Source organism: Electrona antarctica (genome assembly GCF_951216825.1).
Source record: "Electrona antarctica genome assembly, contig: scaffold_106, whole genome shotgun sequence".
Lineage (NCBI taxonomy): Eukaryota > Metazoa > Chordata > Actinopteri > Myctophiformes > Myctophidae > Electrona > Electrona antarctica.
Window position 1 is genome coordinate 141620 of NW_027637567.1, and position 26747 is coordinate 168366.

General features: G+C 42.5%; 1 protein-coding gene across 1 annotated transcript; it reads left to right on the plus strand.

Moving 5' to 3' along the window:
- The first annotated feature begins 1432 nt into the window (after positions 1-1432).
- LOC306918826 (GTPase IMAP family member 7-like) lies at positions 1433-19053 on the plus strand. The gene is made up of 5 exons (XM_079531682.1): positions 1433-1527; positions 9450-9476; positions 10556-11311; positions 11855-12028; positions 18917-19053. Exons 2-4 carry the CDS (start codon positions 9455-9457, stop codon positions 11908-11910), a joined length of 834 nt encoding a protein of 277 aa, XP_079387808.1. The 5' UTR covers positions 1433-1527; positions 9450-9454; the 3' UTR covers positions 11911-12028; positions 18917-19053.
- The last annotated feature ends 7694 nt before the right edge of the window (positions 19054-26747 follow it).

Sequence of the window (26747 nt, forward strand, 5' to 3'; positions counted from 1 at the left end):
CATGCACATAATGATAGGGTTTTTACTCATAAAACAAGTTGCATCTGACCGTCTCAGATGCCATTTCTCATGTTTATTTGCGAACGCTGATGCGTTTCGGCAGAGCTAAAATAAGATGCTGTTTTTACTCTCTTCGTTTGCTCTTTTGTGTGCACTTTATTCTGTCAAGTTTTAGTGTACACGAGATGTAACAATAAAGTACGACCTTGGACCTGCAAAGAAACAGTAGAATGGAAATCACAAGATGAGAACTTCAAATCACTGACCGCTTCTGCTGTGTCAATGTAGGTGTGCGTGTGTGTGTGTGTGTGTACACGTGCGTGTGCGCGTGCACACGTGTGTGTGCGCGTGTGTGTGCGTACAGTACAAGCTGCATCCCATCACACAATTGTGAGCTTGTAGATCTTGTAGATCTTGTAGATCTTGTAGATCTTGTAGATCTTCTATCTGGAAAGATGCATGTTTGAAAACTTAAACCGATAAAAAGGACAATTTGGACATAATGAGCACTATATTTTAGAGGGTGTGTATTGGCAATTTGGCACTAGCTGCCCTCACAATCCCACTACTAGGCAGTATCAAAATAGGGTGGACGTGGTGCGTGTTAGCTAATAGTGAGTAATGTTAGAGACCTTACCAGCACACCACTCGCCTCCACATTTCCACAGACTATCCATAAGCACTCTGCCAAGGTTCTAGGGTTATTGTCCCGCACACAATGTCTTCACATAATGTAGGCCTACAGTTAATATGAAACACATCATTCAGGCACATTTCAACCACCTCTTTTGCCCAGTAGGACCACTCGAAGCCATATGTCATCAAAAAGCGACGTGCACCTACGGGTAACATATTTCTACAGGCCAAATGCTTCTGTGCTACACCTTTTTCTTTTCTTCTTCTTTCCTTGGGTCTCCCTGAGGGCTACATTTTCATGAACGTGTGTTTCTCTTTAATAATAATAATAACCTCCCAATGAGTTCTGAATTTTAATGAATGTAGAATTATGTGCAGGATATAATTTACATACAACTATAAGGGACTTTGTTTATTTGACTAAGTTTATTTATTTTTTAAATAGCTTATTTTAAACCAACTACACTAATGCCAGTGATCACCCTCCTCTGTGCCAACGTTGCCACCGGTGCCAAAGGTTACCTAGCCCTGCTGTAAAACATGCTGTAAGCGTAAAATGGTGTCTTATGAAACCCGTGAGGGTTTATTGGCACTTTGTGTGCTGCAGGACACAGACAAAGACAAATAATCAATCAATATTCTACATAATATATAAAAACTAAATACAAGACATTATACAAAAATATGTTGATTGTCAAAAGGCTCATGGAGAGTAACTCCCATCCAATCAAGACTGAGTGAGTGTCAGCTTGTCAATTGGCCACGCACAGGTGTTGGAGGCTATATAAGTAGAACTAGCTGCACTCATTCATACTCAGAAGATCACCACACCAGTGCTGTGTCTACCAACCTCCAGAACACTGTCTCTCTCTTCACCCTCCAAGAACAAACGTGAGTCAGAAAGCCTCTGGAAAATCAACTGTTTATTCATTGCCATAATCACCTCATCACCCATCATGGACTCACTGCACTGCCCATGTGCTTTGTAGTTTGGCTTGGATGTTTGCCACGGTTTATTTGTTTATACGATGAACAGCAGTTCGTATTTGTTTTTCCGGTAACGGTTCATTGAACATGAAATTTGGAATAATAGACCTAGTGTTTGGCCTGTCTAACTGCATCATCTTTATATATATATATATATATATATATATCTTGATGATTTTATTATATCCATTCGGCCTACATTATTAGTGATTACTTATTTATATTTATGACATGTTCTGAAGTTGGTTTATTATTTTTGAAGTTATTAGATTGAACTGTTATTTATGATTTGGAGATTATTATTATTATTGCTTATACCATCAGGGGCTAAACTACATGGCAGTGGGCCCCGGTGCAGATATCTTGTGTAGGCCCCCTAACTACATGGCAGTGGGCCCCGGTGCAGATATCTTGTGTAGGCCCCCTAAACTACATAGCAGTGGGCCCCGGTGCAGATATCTTGTGTAGGCTAAACTACATGGCAGTGGGCCCCGGTGCAGATATCTTGTGTAGGCCCCCTAAATTACATGTCAGTGGGCCCCGGTGCAGATATCTTGTGTAGGCCCCCTAACTACATGGCAGTGGACCCCGGTGCAGATATCTTGTGTAGGCTAAACTACATGGCAGTGGGCCCCGGTGCAGATATCTTGTGTAGGCCACCTAAACTACATGTCAGTGGGCCCCGGTGCAGATATCTTGTGTAGGCCCCCTAACTACATGGCAGTGGACCCCGGTGCAGATATCTTGTGTAGGCCCCCTAAACTACATGGCAGTGGGCCCCGGTGCAGATATCTTGTGTAGGCCCCCTAACTACATGGCAGTGGGCCCCGGTGCAGATATCTTGTGTAGGCCACCTAAACTACATGGCAGTGGGCCCCGGTGCAGATATCTTGTGTAGGCCCCCTAACTACATGGCAGTGGACCCCGGTGCAGATATCTTGTGTAGGCTAAACTACATGGCAGTGGGCCCCGGTGCAGATATCTTGTGTAGGCCCCCTAACTACATGGCAGTGGGCCCCGGTGCAGATATCTTGTGTAGGCTAAACTACATGGCAGTGGGCCCCGGTGCAGATATCTTGTGTAGGCCCCCTAAAATATTATTATGGCTGGCCGTCCTACAGTATATCAGTAGGACTGCAGCCTGCAGGCTATCAGAAATGACTTTGGACAGATGGAAAAAACTTTAGTTAAATTTGCAGAGTGACAGATTACTTTACCTGGGTTACATCTTCTGATAGTGCTGACTGCTGACATGACATAATAATCCCATAGTGTTTCATTAGCGTGACGGTCTGACGGAACAAATATGTGACAAATATAGTCTACAGCTGAGCTTGTTGTGCTGATGACAGGCAGCGTGCCATGAACACACGTTGAAACAAGGTGGTAAAGATAAGGAGAGGACAGTGATGTCACTGTTATGCAACACGGAAGTAGTATGGACTTGAAGCTGTTTATAAACCAGTCAGTCAGTGACATCACAGACTAATCCTTGGTGTTACTCTTCCTGCGACCGATAGCCCCTGAAACCATACAGAGACACAATGACAGTTGAGTTGACCAAAGTGTGAAGGAGTCCGGTGGTGGCTGCTGCTAGCACCCAAGGTGACGGGTCCATGCAGCATCTGTCAAACATAAACACATTATTATTTTTAAAACACCCCGTCGCGCGTCAGCTAACTTGCCGATATGTCTTAATTCTTACATGCGCTGGACATGATCAGCAGTGGAAAGAGGAAGGTCAGTTTGTTGAAAGATGTAGTACCTATGCTGTGTCACAAGATGGTGCACTTTCCTAACTTTCGGGGTGGTCTCACAAACTCCAACTTAACCATTGTTAGTACAGTGAAAAGAATGCTGAGGCCTCATTCACACGTACCAAACACCAATCAAGCAATGTTTGGTCATTTTTTTTGTTTTTTTGGGCCACCACAATGCTTTTCCAATGGGAGTCACATGGTTTGATCAAACATTTGTGTTTGATCGATGATTGCGCCCCCCTCATCAAACACAAATGTTTGGTCAAACCATGTGACTCCCATTGAAAATTAATTGGAGCAGCAATCAAATTGCAATCAGACATCACACACTGACAGAACATTTGTTGTGTAGGTGTGTACGAAGCCTGACAGATGGCATAGGCCTACTGATTAGTATGTGATTTGAGACGCGGCCATACTGATTTGACCCATGATGCTCTCATATCAAGGGTCCATTATTTATTCTGGAGGCATTTGGAGAAACCGTTGCAAATCCATGCAATGTCCATGATTGGAGCAAGATTACACACATTAAACACTCAAGGTGAAAATCTTAACACGGAGTCCGAGATGAGGTAAATGTTCCCTTCATTGTCCATGGCATGTTAATGGTATTTCATGTTTGTGTTAGGGACAAGATGAGGTAAATGTTCCCTTCATTGTCCATGGCATTTTAATGGTATTTAATGTTTGTGTTGGGGACAAGATGAGGTAAATGTTCCCTTCATTGTCCATGGCATTTTAATGGTATTTAATGTTTGTGTTAGGGACAAGATGAGGTAAATGTTCCTGTCGTGTATTTTCACACACAACTAATGACAAACTATACTAAAGTGGAGAGAACTAAAGAGAACTCTCTAAACTAAAGCAAACTTGTAGAGTCGTGAAAAACCTTGTCAAAAGCATCAGATCGAATCGGAGAAACGCAGGCAGAGAGGTGAACTGGAATCCCATCGAAGTATTTATTCAGAAGTACAAATACAGAGAGCTTCCCCATGGCCATAGCCGGCCCACGGGAGCACACGGACTGCCTGACCGCTGACGCGGCCAGCCAAGACTAGATAACTTTTACATTGCAGTAACAGACCAAATATACCTTTTCACAAAACAACAGTTGAACTCTGGGTGTGGTTAAGATTTACATACGACATCAACATATTGCAAAGAGATAGCCAAATGGCTGTCCCACTGTGTTTTGATTCACACCTAAGACCAAGCTTCAAACGGTATAGAACAAAGCAAGGTACTCAGGCTGAGTGATTGCTCTGAGTCTAGACCGACCGTCTCCTAGCCCACTAACCATCACACTAGCACAGTGACCAAATATATCTAGTCTAATTATTGCAAATATAGCATTATGGCTTATGGACTATATTTTACGTTACCACATTCCCTTCATTGTCCATGGCATTTTAATGGTATTTAACGTTTGTGTTAGGGACAAGATGAGGTAAATGTTCCCTTCATTGTCCATGGCATTTTAATGGTATTTAACGTTTGTGTTAGGGACAAGATGAGGTAAATGTTCCCTTCATTGTCCATGGCATTTTAATGGTATTTAATGTTTGTTAGGGACAAGATGAGGTAAATGTTCCCTTAATGTTATTTAATGTTTGTGTTAGGGACAAGATGAGGTAAATGTTCCCTTCATTGTCCATGGCATTTTAATGGTATTTAATGTTTGTGTTAGGGACAAGATGAGGTAAATGTTCCCTTCATTGTCCATGGCATTTTAATGTTATTTAATGTTTGTGTTAGGGACAAGATGAGGTAAATGTTCCCTTAATGGTATTTAATGTTTGTGTTAGGGACAAGATGAGGTAAATGTTCCCTTCATTGTCCATGGCATTTTTAAAATAAACATTGAACTAAAAACAACCTGTAAAAAGTGAGAGAAATAGAAGAAGAAAAATAAATATCGATTTAATGTCCGTTTTCAAGATGTTTTGGCCTTTATGTCTGGAACGGAAGGTCCAATCTGCTCTGCTTAAAGCTTGGAACGGAAGGTCCAATCTGCTCTGCTTAAAGCTTGGAACGGAAGGTCCAATCTGCTCTGCTTAAAGCTTGGAACGGAAGGTCCAATCTGCTCTGCTTAAAGCTTGGAACGGAAGGTCCAATCTGCTCTGCTTAAAGCTTGGAACGGAAGGTCCAATCTGCTCTGCTTAAAGCTTGTTGGATGCGTGACATTGAGCACATTGATTGGTTGTTGCATCGCAGGCCTGGAGTTTGAGTATCACTGGGTTGAATAACAGCAGCAGGCCTGGAGTTGCCCTAGCCTAGCCCCTTAGATAGCACTTTATGTAGACTTAGATTAGTATTTTAAACAGACTTAATTGTTGTACGTAGACAGCTCTAGAATTGCATTGTATGTAGTCATAGCACTTTATAGTACACATTTATAATATATAATATAGTATAGTATGTATAGTTTACATAGATATGCCACTGTTACGTTCTTAGCTTACGCATGTTTCATGATAACTACTTTTTATGTATGTGATGTATTGCCATGCTTGTTGTTATTGCTTAATGTAAGTCGCTCTGGATTAAGAGCGTCTGCTAAATGCCTAAATTGTAATTGTAAATTTGAGTATCACTGGGTTGAATAACAGCAGCAGGGCTGACGCATGTTTAAAGTAAAAATGTAACCCTTTTATCTGGGATTATTTTCGCATATTGAGTTTTTCAAATGAAAACGGCGATGTTCACGGCTCATAACTAAAGCGTTGCTGGTCACGCTTATAAAATCCATCCATGCCTCGGGTGACTTATAATAAGATTGCGGCAAAAATATCAGACTATTTTACTTCCGGTCAATGAGTTTTAAAGCAGGGGTCATCACCAACCATGCCAGCTTGTGATGGGCATTTTCACCAAATATTTTATACTCGTTTCGAGGAAGCAATCTTATTTGTTGAAGTAGCCTCCTAGTCCTAGCCGTGCTTCAAACGAGAATGATGGCACACCTAATCAAAATGTAAAAATCAGCTGTGCAGCACAGCCAGAGCAGAGCCGACTGGGTTGCTATGCTAGGGATTTTCTTGGAACATTTTAGGTCTAGTGGCTACATCTGTCATTAAAAATAAAAACATTTCAGGGAATAACTTAGTTATAATGAAATTGAGTTGACATGTTTTTCTAAGGGTATTGTATAATTGCAATATTACACTCAATGGTGTGCTGCTATACCTTCATTATTGGCACCCTCATGTTATATTGCTGTGCCATAGTGTCTATGCCAATGTGATTTTGTTTTGTTTGTGCCCGGTGGCTGAGACAGACATTACAGGTGAAAGTCTAAATTATTTGGGAATTCAACGACTGGGTCTTATCAGTACAGTTAGTGCTTCCATCGCACGCTACATGAGCAAAGGACCATTTAGGTGCGGAGGTGAGTGGGTGCGGGTCACATGGTTATTATAGAGCAGGGCTGGGCAACTTTGACGATGGAGAGGGCCACTACATTTCCACACTCACTCCCTATAGGGCCATATATTACTGTTGTAGCAAAAATAGCCGATCTACAAGCTCAAAACGCGGCGCAGTTTTGAGCTTGTAGATCGGCTATTTTTGCTATATTCGAATTGAAATCGCGAATATTTTTTTTTTGCTATTTTTGAATTGGAATCCTGACAATTTACATTTTTATGTAATTTCAAATGCCTTTAATTAGGCTATACTTGTGTTGAAGCAATGAGCTACTAATAGTAATAACAGCTGGTCATGTTTGCATGTTGTGGAATTGTAAACAGCTGAAACCAATATTATATCAGTATTCTGACATTAATCCGCTTGACAGAGGATGTCAAACACAGCAGTAATATATCACAATTCAAAACATTGCTCAAGCGTATTACCCTGGCTAAATATAGTTTATCATAGGTGTGTGTGTGTGTGTGTGACACAATACTAATATCTAACTAAAGCAGTCATAATCACTATGGATCCTGGTGGATCTCTACAGTGACACGGGTGTGGGTTGGGTGTAGGGTTGTTATTTGTTTTTCTCTTTTTTGTCTCTGATTAATGTATTGTTAAACTGATAACTATGCTGAGTATTTATAATGCTGTGCTGTGAGTAGGATGGGCACTTAGAAGCTTTTAAGCTTCAGCCCATGCCTTTTGATCACCTTCACGGGTCTTCATTATTTTTTTCTTTCTCTACTGATGTGCACTTGAATCTGTTCTGTGAAGATGTTCAAATAAACTAAACGTAACCTCGGGGCCACATTAAGTGAAGGTGGGGGCCGCATGTGGCCCCCGGGCCGCCAGTTGCCCACCCCTGTTATAGAGATTGCTGGACAGTGATAGTTGAGGTCAGGAGGAGGAGGAGATCAAGTTCTACCAAATAGTTTGTTTGGTAAGGTGGCTCCACATCTTGATGAGACATCTTCTATCATGATGAGACAGTCTTGCACCTTGCATAGTTGTGATGTCGGGCATGCCAATGGAGGGTGAAGGCGACGTGTTGGGAGACAATTGTCTGGGAACGATTGTTTCTTTAACGACAGACTGATATAGCAATATCTAGTTTGCTGACAGGACCCTTAGTACAACTGGTGTCTAGTAATATCAGTTTACTGCAGTTTAGGGACCTTGACGGCTATGCAATGACTAGAATCTAGTTTGAACAATTGAAAAATGAGAGTCCAAACCGTCATGTATACCTGTCCTCCACACACATGAGTGATTACACCACGATAAAGATTTAAAGGAATGCCTTACTGTGGTTCATACAGAACCCAGGACCTTACTGTCCTTCATACAGAACACAGGACCTAACTGTCCTTCATACAGAACACAGGACCTTACTGTCCTTCATACAGAACCCAGGACCTTACTGTGGTTCATACAGAACCCAGGACCTTACTGTCCTTCATACAGAACCCAGGACCTTACTGTCCTTCATACAGAACCCAGGACCTTACTGTCCATCATGCTGTCCTTTTGGACCAATGCTGTGCTTGACTGTACCCTGTACTGTTTGCATTTTTTTTGTCTAATAAAATTATCAATCAATTATCAATACAGAACCCAGGACCTTACTGTCCTTCATACAGAACCCAGGACCTTACTGTGGTTCATACAGAACCCAGGACCTTACTGTGGTTCTTACAGAACCCAGGACCTTACTGTCCTTCATACAGAACCCAGGACCTTACTGTCCTTCATACAGAACCCAGGACCTTACTGTCCTTCATACAGAACCCAGGACCTTGCTGTGGTTCATACAGAACCCAGGACCTTACTGTGGTCCATGCAGAACCCAGGGACAGGCCTTAATTTTCAGGGCCGATGAGAGTTCTATGGCTGAGGCTCTTCAAGGGGTCTGGGGCAAAGCAAAGCAAAGTTACTATATTTACCCAGGGTAACTGGACTAAGCATCAGATACTTGTTTACAGCCAGGCCCTGCTCATAGAACATTTCATGGTAGTGGTTCAATGCCTTGCTCAAGGGCACTTCAGCGGTGGTAATTTTAACGTGCCGGTCCGGGGATACGAACTGGCGACCTTCCGGTATCAAGACCGCTCCGCAAACCGTTCGGCCACCGCTGCCACAAACCTCAGAGGTACTACAAGGTGGTCACTAAATCTTTGAGTGATAGCATCACTTTTTTCACATTAACCGGTTGATGCTGAGTGCCAAGCAGGGACTGAGCCCCCCAATCAAACCCTTGATGCTGAATGCCAAGCCAAGCAGGGACTGAGCCCCCCAATCAAACCCTTGATGCTGAGTGCCAATCAGGGACTGACCCCCCCAATCCAACCCTTGATGCTGAGTGCCAATCAAGGACTGACCCCCCCCCAATCGAACCCTTGCTGCTGAGTGCCAATCAGGGACTGACCCCCCCCAATCCAACCCTTGATGCTGAGTGCCAAGCAGGGAGGCTCTGGGTCCCATTTTTACAGTCTTTGGTATGACCCGGCCGGGGATCGAACCCCAACCTCCCAGTTTCAGGGCGGACACTCTAGCCACAAGTCCACTGAGCTGGTGTTTTTTTTTTTAATGAATTTGTTTTTAATTAATGTCAGATGTGTTGATATTTCTTCATTTGTCTTCCTGCAGGAGTCATGGCAGAGGCCAGAGTTGACGGTAGGTGACAGTTATGGGAAAGGAGGTGTTTCACACAACAACAATACATGATTTAATTATCGCTCAGACATTCTACTTTACTCCCACAATACCTTCGACAGGCAGCCTCAGTAGACATTTATAAAGCACAGCTCAAGACCTACTTCTAAACTCTAGCTTTTAAAATCCTTGCTGTTATTCATGGCCTTATTCACTGCTATTAGTTTAGTTTATTTTACCCACACACACACACGCACGCACACGCTAAATGTCTTCACGAAAAATAGCTGATCTACAAGCTCACAATGTGTAACATTGCCACCTGCCACATTTTGCATACAGAATTTTAACAGAATGTCATCTATATTATGACAGGTCTACAATAGAGATAGTGAATGCTGCTCTATATTATGACATCTACAATAGAGATAGTGAATGCTGCTCTATATTATGACAGGTCTACAATAGAGATAGTGAATGCTGCTCTATATTATGACAGGTCTACAATAGAGATAGTGAATGCTGCTCTATATTATGACATGTCTACAATAGAGATAGTGAATGCTGCTCTATATTATGACATGTCTACACTAGAGATAGTGAATGCTGCTCTATATTATGACATGTCTACAATAGAGATAGTGAATGCTGCTCTATATTATGACAGGTCTACAATAGAGCTAGTGAATGCTGCTCTATATTATGACAGGTCTACACTAGAGATAGTGAATGCTGCTCTATATTATGACAGGTCTTTGGTCTACAATAGAGATAGTGAATGCTGCTCTATATTATGACATCTTCAATAGAGATAGAATAAGTGAACTATATGCACTGTTGTACCGTGAATATTGGAAATAGCCGAGCTACAAGCTTTCAATGTGGCACACACTTGTAGATCTGCTATTTTTGCTAAGTTTGGTTGTTTGTTTATTTAAATATTGGATGTATTTTATTTTTATTGTTTTAAATAATTACAATAGTGATGCCAGGGCATACTGGTTAAACTGTAACAGGATCAACACAATGAATGTACCTGTAAATTAGTTCATACAGCTGTTATCGTCTGTCTGTCTGTCTGTCTGTCTGTCCTTCATCAGCTCTCATAACAAATGAGGATGAAATTCGGATTCAGATATCTGGATTGAGTAGAGCTGGAATCACTGCCACTGGAAACGCCATCCTGGGTTACGGAGCATTTAAAGCCACATCGACCAGCTGTGAGAAGATCACAGGTGTAGTTGACGGCAGAAAGGTTTCTGTTATTGACTTCCCAGGATGGTTTGACGTGTTTGATGCAGAGCAGCGCGAAGATGAAACTGGTCAAAAGCTCTTAGAAGAAGAGTATGAGCGGTGTGAACGTTTAGCTGCTCCTGGTCCTCATGTGTTCCTGCGTGTGATCCAAATGGGAAAATACACACCTGAGGAGAAGAGACTTGTTGAACTGATGGAGACATGGTTTGGCTTGACCTTAAGTCACTTGCTCTTAAGTCACGGCATGATTATTTTCACTCATGGTGGCGATCTTGATCTTCAACACTGTTCAGTTGAAGACTGTTGGAAAGCTTTTCCAAAACTACAACAAGCCATCAGTAAATGCGGTGGTGATGTTTGCTGTCATGTCTTCAACACTGAGGATCCCTCTCAGGTCACTGAGCTGATGGAGAAAATCCACCAGCTGGTGATGAAGAACGGTGGCGGTTACCTCACCAAAGAGATGATCCAAAAACAAAGAGAAAACAAAGCAATGCAAGAAGAGAAGGACAGAATATGGATGAAACTGGAAACATCTGAGGATCTGGAACAAACCTATCAGACGCTGAGAAAGCGATTTGATGAAGAAGCAAGGAAACAAGGTGAGATAAGGAAACAAGGTGAGGCAAGGAAACAAGGTGAGAGAAGGAACTCATCCCTCATTAACCCTTTATATACTTTGTTGTACAACTATAGCAGACACTGTGATTAACTAAGTAATTCAACTGTTGTTATTGTGCATGTAACAGTCAGTTAGTTTTAACATACTTCCCAAATATTATATGCTCTATTGATGTGTGTGTGTGTGTGTGTGTGTGTGTGTGTGTGTGTGTGTGTGTGTGTGCGTGTGCGGAGGATAGGATCAGTTTACTAAGAGGTTAATTTATAAAAGACAATAAATAAAGAGATTAAAACTGAAACAGGAAGATGGTCTGAGGATGATGAAGAAGCAGGTGATGTCATCAGTGTAATCACACATGACTGTACAGGAAAACATTTCTATTCCCTTCCAGACTACAATATTACAGTAAACACAATTAAGTGAAAGACATATCGAGAAAATGTATTAGGATTTCAAAATGTCAGTGGTTCAGCTATTCTAAACTGACTACACAGTATGTTTTATATGTTGTGTTCTATAAAAGAGATGCTAGCGGCTATGAAACAACACTTTGGAGGGGAACAGCAGAGACTGAACTGAAAAGTAGAGCAGCTCACAGTTCAACTGGGGGACAAAGAGAGGCGAGACGTGGAGTTGGAGAAGAAACGAGAGAGAAGAGAGATGCAACTGGAGAAGACCATCCACACACTACTACAAGGTAGACACTAGATTAGAACACCATCTACACACTACAAGGTAGACACTAGATTAGAACACCATCCACACACTACAAGGTAGACACTAGATTAAAACACCATCTACCCACTACAAGGTAGACACTAGATTAGAACACCATCTACCCACTACAAGTAAGACGCGCAAACGCGGGAAGCGAACGCAGCTCGTAAATTGCAATAACAACAATTAGAATAAATTACGTACTTTTTAAGGGGTTTTTTTAAGTTAAGTTTTTTTTAAATTAAATGTTTTTTCAAGTTTTAGTGTGTGTATGTGTGCGTGCGTGCGTGTTTCTTTTTTAGGTTTTTTTTTTAAAAGTTTTTTCTTTAAGTTTTTTTTTAAGTTATTTTTTTTTGTGTGCGTTTTTCCTTTTTAAGTTTTTTTTTTTTTTAAGTTAAGTCTTTTTTTAAGTACATTTTTTTTGTGTGTGTGCGTGCGTGCGTGCGTGTGTGTGTGTGTGTGTGTGTGTGTGCGCGTGCGTGCATGTGTGTGTGTGTGTTTTTGTGTGTGATACAGCTGCGCCCTCTGGTGGTGGGCGGGTGGTGTTACAGCGTGACACACAGACAGACACACACACAGACGTGATCTGCTGGGTCTCATAGTAAATGCTCACTGCGTTCGCAACAAGGTAGACACTAGATTAGAACACCATCTACACACTACAAGGTAGACACTAGATTAGAACACCATCTACACACTACAAGGTAGACACTAGATTAGAACACCATCTACCCACTACAAGGTAGACACTAGATTAGAACACCATCTACACACTACAAGGTAGACACTAGATTAGAACACCATCTACACACTACAAGGTAGACACTAGATTAGAACACCATCCACACACTACAAGGTAGACACTAGATTAGAACACCATCCACACACTACAAGGTATACACTAGATTAGAACACCATCTACCCACTACAAGGTAGACACTAGATTAGAACACCATCCACACACTACAAGGTAGACACTAGATTAGAACACCATCCACACACTACAAGGTAGACACTAGATTAGAACACCATCTACACACTACAAGGTAGACACTAGATTAGAACACCATCCACACACTACAAGGTATACACTAGATTAGAACACCATCTACCCACTGCAAGGTAGACACTAGAACACCATCCACACTACAAGGTAGACACTAGAACACCATCTATACACACTACACGGTAGACACTAGAACACCATCTATACACACTACAAGGTAGACACTAGAACACCATATATACACACTACAAGGTAGACACTACAACACCATCCACACTACAAGGTAGAAACTAGAACACCATCCCCACTACAAGGTAGACACTAGAACACCATCCCCACTACAAGGTAGACACTAGAACACCATCTATAGTTTCAGTTTCAGTTTATTTTATTTATAGTACAAAATCACCCAGGGGGTCTCTGTGCACTTTACAGCATCAATACAAAACAAATCAAACACAAATAGCAATAAAAACATAGCAAAACATAGTAAAATGTGCATAGCTGTATGAATCATACTGATTAAAAACTAAGCGGAACCGAAATGTATAGAAAAAAGGTGTGTTTTTAGCCTTGACTTAAAAATTTCCAGGGAGTGTGAATTTCTGACATCCTGAGGGAGAGCGTTCCAGAGACAGGGGGCACGGTGTGTGAAAGCTCTGCCCCCAACCGTTATTTTATTATGTGTTGTGACTGTGAGTTTTCCAGCATCCTGAGAGCGTAGTGGTCTTGGGGGGATGTATATATTTATTAAACTGGACATGTAAGGTGGTGCGAGTCCATTTAAGGTTTTATAGGTCAGGAGGAGTATCTTGAAGTCGGCTCTGGCCTGTATGGGTAGCCAGTGAAGTTCTATTAGTGTTGGTGTGATGTGGTCAAATTTATTTTTTCTGGTGAGTACTCTAGCTGCTGCGTTTTGTACTAATCTGAGGCCATTTGTTGCTGTTGATGGTAAACCGGAGAAGAGGGCATTGCAGTAGTCTATTCTTGAGGTGATGAAGGCGTGGACCAGGGTTTCGGCGTCGGGAAGTGAGAGTATTGGACGGATTCTAGCAACGTTGCGCAGATGGAAGAAGGCAGATTTTGTAATGCTTTTTATGTGGTGTGTGAAAGATAGAGATGTGTCAAAAATGACTCCTAGATTTCGGACTGTTGGTTTGTGGGTTATTGGGCAGCCATCGAGGTTAAGGGTTATGTTATTGAACAGATGAGTATGCTTGGCTGGACCGACTAGTAGCATCTCTGATTTGGCAGAGTTCAGGAGTAGGAAGGAGCTGTTCATCCATTTCTTTACCTCGGCTAGACAGATTTCAAGTTTGTGAATGTTGGATGGGTCAGTTGCTGTGATGGGGATGTAAATTTGGGTGTCGTCTGCATAGCAGTGGTATTCTATGCCAGACTTTCTAAAAATGTCGCCTAATGGTGTCATATATAAACAGAAGAGGATTGGACCAAGAACTGAGCCTTGTGGGACACCGTAGTTAACACTGGAAAAATCGGACATTGAGTTATTGAAGAGCACACGCTGAGATCTATGTGAGAGGTAGGAGCGGAACCAATCGAGTGCAGGACCTTTGATACCAATTAGATGTTCTAAACGATCGAGGAGAATTGAGTGATCGACCGTATCAAATGCGGCACTAAGGTCGAGGAGCAGCAGGAGAGAGGTCCTGTCCGCATCCATTGCCATTAGCAGATCATTTGACACTTTAACCAGAGCGGTTTCTGTGGAGTGGTGGGATCTGAAACCGGACTGAAAATTGTCAAAGAGATTGTTATTGCTGAGATAGGCTGTAAGCTGACTGGCAACAACTTTTTCTAGCAGTTTTGACATAAATGGGAGATTGGATATTGGTCTATAGTTCGCTAATGTGTGTGGATCTAGACTAGGTTTTTTTAGTAGGGGTTTGATTATTGCGGTTTTGAAAACTGTTGGAACGGTGCCACTGATTAGGGACTCATTTATGATATGAAGAAGCGGGGGGCCCAGTGTAGAAAGCAGCTCTTTAAATAATTTGGTGGGGATTGGATCCAGTAGGCAGGTGGTGGATTTTGATGTGGAGACCAGTTTAATGAGATTATCATAGGAGATTATATCAAAATGTGATAGGGTGATGCTGGAATGAGTGGCTGTGGAAGATGGAGGTTGGGAGGCGGTTGTGGGTGAAGCGGTAGCAGTGCTCTTAGTCTGCTCTCTAATTGACTCCACTTTGTTGTTGAAAAATGTAAGGAAATCTAGTGGATTGATGGAAGGGGGGGGAGCTGGGGGAGTGGTTTTGGTGAGGTTGGCGATTGTGTCAAAAAGGAATCTGGGGTTGTTTTTGTTGTTGGCTATTAATGTGGAGTAGTATGTGTTTTTAGCTTTTTGTAGAGCACGTTTATATGTGTGTACTGACTCATCCCATGCCAAATGAAATACCTCGAGCTTAGTTTTACGCCACTTTTGTTCAAGGTTTCGACATGTTCGTTTGAGTGATCTTGTATTATTGTTGAACCATGGTGAAATATTCTGTGATGTGCGTTTTATAGTTTTGAAGGGGGCGATGGAATCTATAGCATTGAGGAGGACATTATTGAACCCATTTGTGAAATTGTCGAGAGATCCAGAATAGTTATTGAAAGGAGTGATGACAGTTGGCAGTGCAGATTCTAGTGCTATTTTGACTGTATTGTTAATGCAGCGGCTTTGTGAGGGGCAGTGGTTAATGGAGGGTAAGGGGATCAAAGCTGTAAAGTCGATGAAATAGTGGTCGGTTACTGATGGGGCAGATGAAGAAACTGTTATATTCTGGATTTTGATTCCACGGGTCAGGACAAGGTCTATGGTATTGCCATTTCGGTGTGTGGGTTCTGTGACGGTTTGGGAAAAATCAAGGGATTCAATAAGTGATGTAAAGGCTTTATTAAGTGGGTTGGATTTGTTATTATAATGAATGTTAAAATCTCCTATTATGGCCAGATGGTCAGCACGGATTATGAGGTCTGATAGAAATTGAGAGAATTCCTCTAGAAAAAGGGTGTAGGCACCAGGGGGACGGTATAGGATGGCTATGGAAAAGGGGAGGGCATTTTGACTGGGTAATGATGAGGACATTAATAACAACTCAAATGATGAAAAATGATTATTGGGTTTTTGGTTGCGTGGATACTTTGCGTTATGGATTAGTGCAACACCACCACCTTTTTTTGTGGTGCGGGCTGATTGGGAGAATATAAAATTTGGTGGGGATGCAGCGATTAGGGGCTGTTCATCATTAGCTGTGAGCCAGGTTTCACAGAGTCCCATCATGTCTAGTTTATGGTCGATTATATAATCATAAATTATAGGGGATTTATTATTTAGGGATCTTATATTGAGGAAGCCAATTTTGAGCTGGTTAAGGTTGTTTGTACAGTCTTAACAGTTTTCACGGAGTGGAGATTTTTTTGATTTAGGCCGTTTTTATTTTGGTGATATTTCCTGTTTCTAATGACAGTTGAGATGGGGTTTGGAGGGGCGTCTAGGTCTAAGTGGTTGACAGGCAGAGATCTAGGCGCAAAGGGAGGTGGAAGTCCTCCCGACCACAAGGTGGGGCTGTGGTGACTATGTGAACTGGTTTGGTGGCTGTGTGAGGTGTCTGACGCGGCTTGGGGGCGGAGCTTGCACACAGGAGCATGGCCCGAGTCAGCTGTAGTAAACAATACTAGTAGTCATTGATCAGGTAACACGTGGGTGAAATCTTTTGGCAGCGTCTGTGGAGCCATAGAGTCATGTATATTTTGGTCAAGCATTTTGCATCCCAGCTTGCTTAGGTGGAGGCCATCGGCGGCATAAAAAGACGGACGCTCCCAAAATAGATAGAAATTGTGGATGAAGTGGATGTTATGAACGTGACATGCAAATTGGAGCCAGTGATGCAGCGCCAGCAGCCGACTGTAGCGGACATCGCCGCGGCTACTAAGCGTAGGCAATGGACCTGAAATATACACCGACTTTCCACTGTTGACAAGGAGGTTGAAAAGATGGGAATAATGGATTCGTGTTTGTTCTGAACGGTCGTTGGTGCCCACGTGAAGGATAATTTTTGTGATGGAAATGGGAAGAGAGGCCAGGACGTCGGGCATTTTGTCCAGGAGATCAGCAGTGGTTGCTCCTGGAAAACAACGTAATAATGTGCTTTTTGGTTGGATATGTTTTATTATGCTGTCTCCAATCAGCAGCGACGTAGGGGGGGAGGGGGGCGCAGACGAAGGGGGCAGTTTTGATGGGTAGCGGCGGCTACTGTCCAATATGTGAGGAGTCGTTTGTGAGGAGGAGGGGGTGGGCTTCCCAGGCCATTCCCAGGTGTTGAATAATGTTAGCGGCGTTGGCAGGGAGGGGGACAACGACGAAGTGGGCCGTTGTGGTGAGGGGCTACTGTCCAGTGTATGGGGCGACGTTTGTGGAGAGGGGGGGTTCTGGGGTGGGATGCTCGCCTGCTTTCCAGGCCATTCCCAGGTATTGAATAGTGTTAGAGGGGTAGGCTTCTTCAGTGGCTGTTGACCAGAAAGACCCTCAAAGCGGCGCTTAACAGCCTTTTTTAGCAAAGTCAAGCTGCCTTTCTTCTGACTGGTGGCGGAGGACGAGCTCGACGGGTGAGATGGAGTTGACAGTGACCCGTTGGATGCCAGGCCCAGTGGGGCCACACACTACAAGGTAGACACTAGAACACCATCCACACTACAAGGTAGACACTAGAACACCATCCACACTACAAGGTAGACACTAGAACACCATCCACACTACAAGGTAGACACTAGAACACCATCTACACACTACAAGGTAGACACTAGAACACCATCTACACTACAAGGTAGACACTAGAACACCATCTACACACTGCAAGGTAGACACTAGAACACCATCCACACTACGAGGTAGAAACTAGAACACCATCCTCACACTACAAGGTAGACACTAGAACACCATCTACACACTACAAGGTAGACACTAGAACACCATCTACACTACAAGGTAGACACTAGAACACCATCTATACACACTACAAGGTAGACACTAGAACACCATCCACACTACAAGGTAGACACTAGAACACCATCCACACTACAAGGTAGACACTAGAACACCATCTATACACACTACAAGGTAAACACTAGAACACCATCCTCACACTACAAGGTAGACACTAGAACACCATCCACACTACAAGGTAGACACTAGAACACCATCTACACACTGCAAGGTAGACACTAGAACACCATCCACACTACAAGGTAGACACTAGAACACCATCCTCACACTACAAGGTAGACACTAGTGATGTGCAGGTCAGGTGTTTTTCTTAACCCGCCACAGAGCCCAACCCGTCCCACGAAACATGTGAATCAACAATCCTTCCCTCCACAAAAACAAAAAGTAGCCTACTGATCGTCGTTTCAACATTCATTAGCCCTTCGCTAAGTCCCTCCCCAACTCGTCCTTGTCCAATAGGCACGTCAGCAGCCTATTTCCTGAAAAGTAACAGTTTTGGACATGCCAGGTTTCCACCCGACAGACTAAACTGTATGTTTCATCTACTGTATGTGTTCTGTAAAAGAGTCACAACAGGTTGTTCTCCAAGATGTTTCATCTACTGTATGTGTTCTGTAAAAGAGTCGCAACAGGTTGTTCTCCAAGATGTTTCATCTACTGTATGTGTTCTGTAAAAGAATCACAACAGGTTGTTCTCCAAGATGTTTCATCTACTGTGTGTGTGTTCTGTAAAAGAGTCACAACAGGTTGTTCTCCAAGATGTTTCATCTACTGTATGTGTTCTGTAAAAGAGTCACAACAGGTGGTTCTCCAAGATGTTTCATCTACTGTATGTATGTGTTCTGTAAAAGAGTCACAACAGGTTGTTCACCAAGAGATTAAACAGCTAAAGGGAGAACTGGAGAAGAGCCAGACGAAGTGGTCCTTCTTTGACAAACTGAGCAACAAAGTGAAGAAGATCACAGATCAACTGAAGGACAAAGAGAGTCAACTGGAGAAGATCAACCAGGAACTAGAAGGTAGAACACACACACACACACACACACACACACACACACACACACACCCTAAATCTCAGTTTCACCAATTTGTGAATTCTGGCCTTGTCAACGAGCGTGATATCGTTTCAGGCCTTCATTTGAGCTCTGAAACATTATATAAAACCACTGTTATTATTGCGCATGTACGACTGATAGAGAAATATACCCTTCAAGGTGCAGAGGACAAGCTGACGTCTGTGGGTGGAGTTCGTCAACAGAGTCTCAGCGGCCAACCTGGATTCTCTGCTGGACCAACTTCTGCATGAGGGTGTCATCAACGACGACGAAATGGAGTACGTCAAAGACGTGAAGCCCAGGGCAACAAAAGCACGGGCGATTATTGACATGGTGCGGAAGAAGGGAGACGAAGCCAGCTCAAAAATTATCGAGATCCTTAAGAAGGACCAAAACTTTCGTGAACTGCTGTAGCAGCACTATAGTCCTCACCTACGGATCAGACTGACATGTCAACACGCCATGTCAGAACGTCTGATCTGGGACCAGATCATCACCTACGGATCGGACTGACATGTCAACACGCCATGTCAGAATGTCTGATCTGGGACCAGATCATCACCTACGGATCAGACTGACATGTCAACACGCCATGTCAGAACGTCTGATCTGGGACCAGATCATCACCTACGGATCAGACTGACATGTCAACATGCCATGACAGAACGTCTGATCTGGGACCAGGGAAAGAAAGTAGGGGGTGGCCAAAAGGTTACCCTTCAAGCCCTTCGAAAAGGGCAAAAAAAAGAAAAGAAAATCTTCATAATCAATGTAAAAATGTCCATTATTTTTGGCTACAGATACTTGTAACATGTACATAATTATGTCCAAATAAGGACACGAGGTTGAACATTTGTTTTAACCAATGCAATTCAAATGAGCTTTATTGATGATGATAACAAACATCTACATTGCCAAAGCAAGTGTCAAAATATAATAAAAACAATGTATGCTAATCAATGCATATGATTGCAAACTATAACACATGGATATGTGTCAATTGTCACATGTAGATTGAGTTTTGTATTTACTAATTTAAAGATGAAAAAAGAGAGGTTTAAATACTTTTCTATTCAATATCTCTACAAATTGGTCTATCAATACATGTGTGTATTCTCTGTGTTCATGTCACGGTTGGGGTTTGTCCACATTGTGTTCAAACTTCAGATACAATGTCGCTTCTTTTCACCTCTAATGGGGGGCGTTTCCCCGGTTGAACAAATATCGCGTGGAAGGAACACGTTTTTCCAACCCGTTCCTTTCCCCTCCATCAGGCGCCCCGGCTGACCAGGGGGAGGCAGTATAGAGACCAGGATTACAGCATTTTTCTTTGTGAGGGTACTTAGTGGTAAATGTCTGGCTTTCTTTCGGACAGGCCATCCGAAACGTTCGCACGTTGGATGGAGCTCGTATTGATCACATTCCATTTGTACTTTAATTAATCTCAAATTAATGAATGATGTACATTATAATAATTCATATGATGATCATGATGATGATGATTATTCTCTGTCAAATCAAGTCTTATAGTGCATTGTGGGTTAAATATGGATTTTGTTTTTAATTATTTCTGAAATCAATTTGAAAAATGTTTGACTTTTGTTTTACTTCTGATTATTATCATTATTAGACTATTATAATTGTATTTTGTATCTTAAAAGGAATAAAAGTCCACGACCCAAAAAAGGGTCATTGTTTGGGAACCCATATGAGGAGAAAATGCTAATTGGTGAATATAAATAAAAAGTTAAATATCCTACTGTATCATTCTGTGTTGTATAAAACAATAAACACCAGGCCTATCCTAACACATGAGTATTCATTGTTTTATGACATTAAATTATGGTTTATTATGATGTATTTATATTGTTTTATTATTTACAAAGCTCACATTGTGCAGCTGAACCGTGTAACGGCCGGGCTCCACCGGGCGCGTCAGCGTCACCGTCAGGGAATGTTCCCTTTTTAATCAATGAAGGGTGGCTCCACTGCCCGCGTTGACGGAGACGCGACGCGTGCATTAAAATTGAACCGGTGCGTTTTTTGACGCGACGCGACGGAGACGCAACGCGTCCGGTGGAGCCCTGGCGTAAGTGTACATATGGTCTAAGTGTACATATGGTGTTTTTGATTGATTGATTGAAATATGTATTAACAGTTTGCAGAATTACAGTACATTTCAAGCACAAACTCAATACAAAGACTGTTAACTGTGAGTGGACGACCCAATTAAGCATTAGGCTACACTTGTTTACAAGAGGGTCCACCATGTTCAATTCATCAAAACATTTAGAGACGTACAAATAGACACTTCTATATAGTCGAACAGAAAAGGAATTCATCATAGAGGTAAAAAGGGAAAAGAAACATAAGTGTGTGTAAGTGTACATATGGTGTAAGTGTACATATGGTGTAAGGGTACATGTGGTGTAAGTGTACCATACATATGGTGTAAGTGTACATATGGTGTAAGGGTACATGTGGTGTAAGTGTACCATACATATGGTGTAAGTATGCTGTTAATGTAACCAATACTGTCTACAGCTCGTGACAGAATAATTATAGAAACCATGTAGCTGTACCAACTTAGTAGAATTTATTTTCTCCAGGTTCCAGTAGCAGTTTACTACTGTATCCAGCTTAGTTTATATGTTTCTTTTATATAATGTACTGGACATGAACACAACTGTTCCCATGAGCAATAACAGAGTAGATACTGTATCTTCTTATTTTCTAAACATAGAGCAACAGGACACTTAGTGTCCTGTTCAATATTTTAAATTCACCTTTGAACATTCAGATTGATAACAAAAAAATAAAATAAAAACAAGTATATATAGTCCAACTCCAATCTCCTGATATTTGAATCAACAGTCTCAAATGAAACAAAACAATTGTCTCTGATTGAAAACCAAAGGGGTTCCTTTGTAATTCTCCTCAGTCCATAGAGTCTGGGTGAGAATAGAGATACCAGACTTTGCAGGTATTAGACCAAACCAGCGAGTTCTCCAATGGTCACAGACGTGACAGTTCTCCACAGTCAGACACAGGTGATGAGCAGCATGCAGTCTCTTTTCTTCTTGGGTCCACTAATATTGAAGAGTGTAACAACAAACAAAAGTATTGTTTGAGACGAGTCTGTAAGACGTGATGTCTCTCTCAAGGCAGGCAAATACCATCTCTCAATATACAAATAAAACAATGTCTTATATTATGTCTTATATTATTAAAACATTCACCATAAAACAAACAGCATTACCATGTGACAGATTTTACCCTCTTACATATATGTTCAGTGCTCACCTAATATTGAAGAGTGTAACAACAAACAAAAGTATTGTTTGAGACGAGTCTGTAAGACGTGATGTCTCTCTCAAGGCAGGCAAATACCATCTGTGAGAACCAACGTAAATGAGAACGTTGTCGTAAAAACAGCCATAAATCATCAGTACTGTCGTAACTCTTAAAGGGCACTACACATTGAATTAGAGTGAAGCTGCATTAACACAACTGACAGCTGGGTTACATCCTCCCCCACTTAGGCCCAATCCCAATTGCCTCCCTCAAGCCCTGAGCCCTGAACCCTCATTGACTTTAGTGACGTCAGCTGTATAAGTGCTTGAGGGTGAGAGGCTGCAAGGGCTCCAAATTGTTGTGAAAGGAATGGGACAGCACTTTGAAGATGAGTCCGCCATTCATGACACTTTGCATCACTTTATAAAACCTGTCCTTATTCACAGCCAGTGCTTACATGCATGACATGTCTATCATGTCTATTTATGTCGTTTTATTATTAGTTTCATAAATACACTTTCCTGTGTGATAGGGGTTGTAATATTCATATATAATAATATTAATCATAAATTTCATTTCCATATTATTTTACTTTGCTCATTAGTCATTTCTCATCATGTTTCCCTTATTATTATTATTATTGTTATTAAATATATACCCTATCCTTCCATTCCGTCTCCCTTTGAGAACAGTGAGAAAGCACTATTGTGTTTGTTGACATTCTAACCGCGGTACATAACTAATTTGCATACTTAAATGATTGACGTTCGGAGGATCCCCCTCATTCCCCTGGTAACGCTATGAACTGTGGGTAATTTCTTTGCCAAAGTCAGCATCGATGCTGACTTTGGCAAAGGGCACATAAAGGGGCGGGGCTGAGCCCTCACTGACTTACCGATTTCAAATGGGACATCCCTCAAGCCCTCGCAGACTTCACATGAACGCGCAGCTAAGTCAGTGAGGGCTCATTGAGTCAGCAAGGGAGTGGATTGGGATTGGGCCTTAGAATGTGACGTCCCCGTCACTGCCGCTGTCTAAGGGCTGCACTAGTCTATCAGTTTGCTGCTGCATGGGCGGGCATAAACAGTGCTGTCTGCAATTTAATTTGTGGCCAACTTGGTAATCACTAAGGTAAGCTGGTGGTACTCTCCTCCGCTGTTTGATTGATTGATTGAAGAATTTATTAACAGTTTGCAGAATTACAGTACATTTCAAGCACAAACTCAATACAAAGGCTGTTAACTGTGAGTGGACGACCCAATTAAGCATTACACTTGTTTCCAATAGGGTCCACCATGTTCAAATCATCAAAATATTTAGAGACATACAAATAGACACTTCTATAGACAGAACAGGAATTCATCATAAAGGAGGTAAAAAGGGAAAAGAGATATATACAGTGAGGGGAAAAAAGGGGGGGGGCGGGGGGGGGATTCAGATTTTACGGGGGCCAATTGCAGCCATCCGTAGGTGCCCTTTGAGAGCGGTTTTGAAGGAGTCAAGGGATTCGCATGTCTTAATGACAGTTGGTAGGGCGTTCCACATTTTGGTGGCCTACCCTGTGGTGGGGCAGGACTAATTACAACTTCAGTATCTGACATATGTGGCTCATCTGAGACAACTTCAGAATTAAAACTGACTTGCAATTCCGATACATCCTGGTCAATGAACACATCCCTATCTAAGGACTGGGGGCTTGCACACTGAGCTTCCCTATTCTCTACGATACCATCATTAACCTGGTAATCCCTAAGATAGGCTGGTGATACCCTCTTCCTCTGTGGCCTTCCCTGTGTTGGGGATGGGCTAACTGTCTCAGTGTATGACATCTCTGACTGATCCAAGACAAATTCAGAGGCTTCAGGATTCAAGGGGCTGTGCATCTGAGACACACCCTGTTCCGCATCACTGCCAAGGGACTGAGAGAATGTGCACGGTGTTTCCTGATCCTCTTCCATGTCCTCCATAATGAGAGATTCCTCCACAACTTGCCTTCCATCTGTTGCACTGGGAGTTTGGGTAGGGGTGACCTGCACACTATTATTCCCTGTATCTGCTTCCAAATTAGCTGGTAAGAACCCACAGGGAAGTAGCATATCCCGATGCAGGACTCTCTCTCTGCCCTCTCTATCATCAGGTCTGACCACATAGACTGGGATACTTTCATCTGGTTGCTTGACAACAACATGAACAATGGGTTCCCATTTGTCTGAGATTTTGTGTTTCTTTCGGAGACTCAGATTTCTCACAAGAACCCTGTCGCCTATTTCCAACGGCATGGCGGTCACTTTAGCATCCCAGCGTCTTTTATTCAACAGGTGCCTCTTTTCAGCATTTACTGAGGCTAGGTTGTATGCATATCTGAGTCTGCTCTTTAACTCTCTCACATACTGCGAGTGTGTTTTGGAGTTGTGGCCTTGTGGGCTAATGCCAAAACTGAGGTCAATGGGAAGGCGGGGCTCTCTACCAAACATCAAAAGGAAAGGAGCCTCCCCCGTTGCATCGTTCTTGGTACAATTGTAAGCATGTACAAGGGGTCTGACATATTGTACAAGGGGTCTGACATATTGTACAAGGGGTCTGACATATTGTACAAGGGGTCTGACATATTGTACAAGGGGTCTGACATATTGTACAAGGGGTCTGACATATTGTACAAGGGGTCTGACATATTTTCTCCATTCCTCTTTCTTTTTCTCCTCCAGTGTTCCTAATAGATCCAGCAGAGTCCTATTGAACCTTTCCACCGGATTTCCCCTTGGGTGATAAGGCGTTGTGCGGGACTTAGAAATGCCTGCATGCTTACAAAGCTCTGCCACCAGTTCGGACTGAAAACAGGCTCCTTGGTCGCTGTGCAATCTGCGGGGAAACCCATAATGGCTGATAAAGTTTTCCCACAACACTGTACCAACAGTCTTGGCTGTCTGGTCTCTGGTGGGATACGCTTGTGCATATTTAGTAAAGTGATCTGTTATTACTAGTATGTTTCTAGTGTCTTTTGAGTCAGGTTCCAGTGATAGAAAATCTATACAAACAAGCTCAAGGGGACCACTGACTTTGATGTTGACCAATTTGGATGCCTTTTGCACTCTGGCTTTACGTCTGACACATCTTTCACAGTTTTTGCATTTGGCTTCAATGTATTTAGCCATCTTTGGCCAATAAAACCTGGCTCTAGCTAATTCCAAAGTTCTTTCAATGCCCATGTGGCCTGTGTCATCATGAACACCTTGGAAAGCTCTTTCCCTGTGACTACTAGGCATGACTAGTTGATGAAAGATTTCCCCTCTTTGATTTAGAACTTTACGGTACAATACCCCATCCACTAAGAGTAGTTTGGCCTTCTCTCTTAAAAGTAGAGCCACTTCAGGCTCAGCAAGCACTTTATCTAATGTCTCACTGTTGGACTCTGTTTCCATAATATCAATGACATGTGCTAGGGCAGTATCTGCCCTCTGCAAATGATGCCAGTCCTCCATGGACATTTCAGGTAAGGCAGACTGTCCTGGCATTGGAACAGGATCCTCCAAGTCTTCCGGAACAGCACTTTCATCACACAAGAGTGTTTCAACTGCAGGTATCATGCCATTAGCCTCCTCTGCACTTCCTTGTGCGACTGCATGTATGTTGACGCCATGACGCATGCACAAAGTGTTCACCGTCTCTTCATTCAGAACTTTGAATTCCTCAGACAGGCTAATACGATCCAACATCTTCGAGACCTTCCTGTCTATTTCTTGCGACTCCTCATCCTCCAAAATGGGTTCATGGGGCCTCCGTGAGAGCCCATCCGCATCAATATTAGTCAGCCCAGACTTGTAATTGACGTCAAAGTTGTAGAGAGACAAGGCTGCGAGCCACCTGTGACTTGCAGCATCCAACTTTGCACTGGTCAAAACGTATGTTAAAGGGTTGTTATCTGTCATCACCTTAAAGCTAGCCCCGTATAAGTAATCATGGAACTTCTCACTAACCGCCCATTTTAGAGCGAGAAATTCTAGCTTATGCACAGGGTAATTCTTCTCGCTCTTAGAGAGGCCACGACTGGCATAGGCTACAACTCGAGTTTCACCATCTTGAACCTGATACAGAGCTGCACCTAAACCTATCAAGCTGGCATCGGTGTGGAGCAAATACGGAAGCTCCCAGTTAGCAAAAGCAAGAACAGGTGCTGAAGTCAATTTTTCAATAATGAGCTCAAAGGCTGCTTGACAGGCAGAAGTCCATCTTTCCCCAAGGGGAAGTGATTTGGTTCGTAACCATGAGTTTGGGCCTTTGTGCCTGGGGGCTAAATCTCCCTTTAACAAGTCATTTAGAGGCCTGACAATCCTGG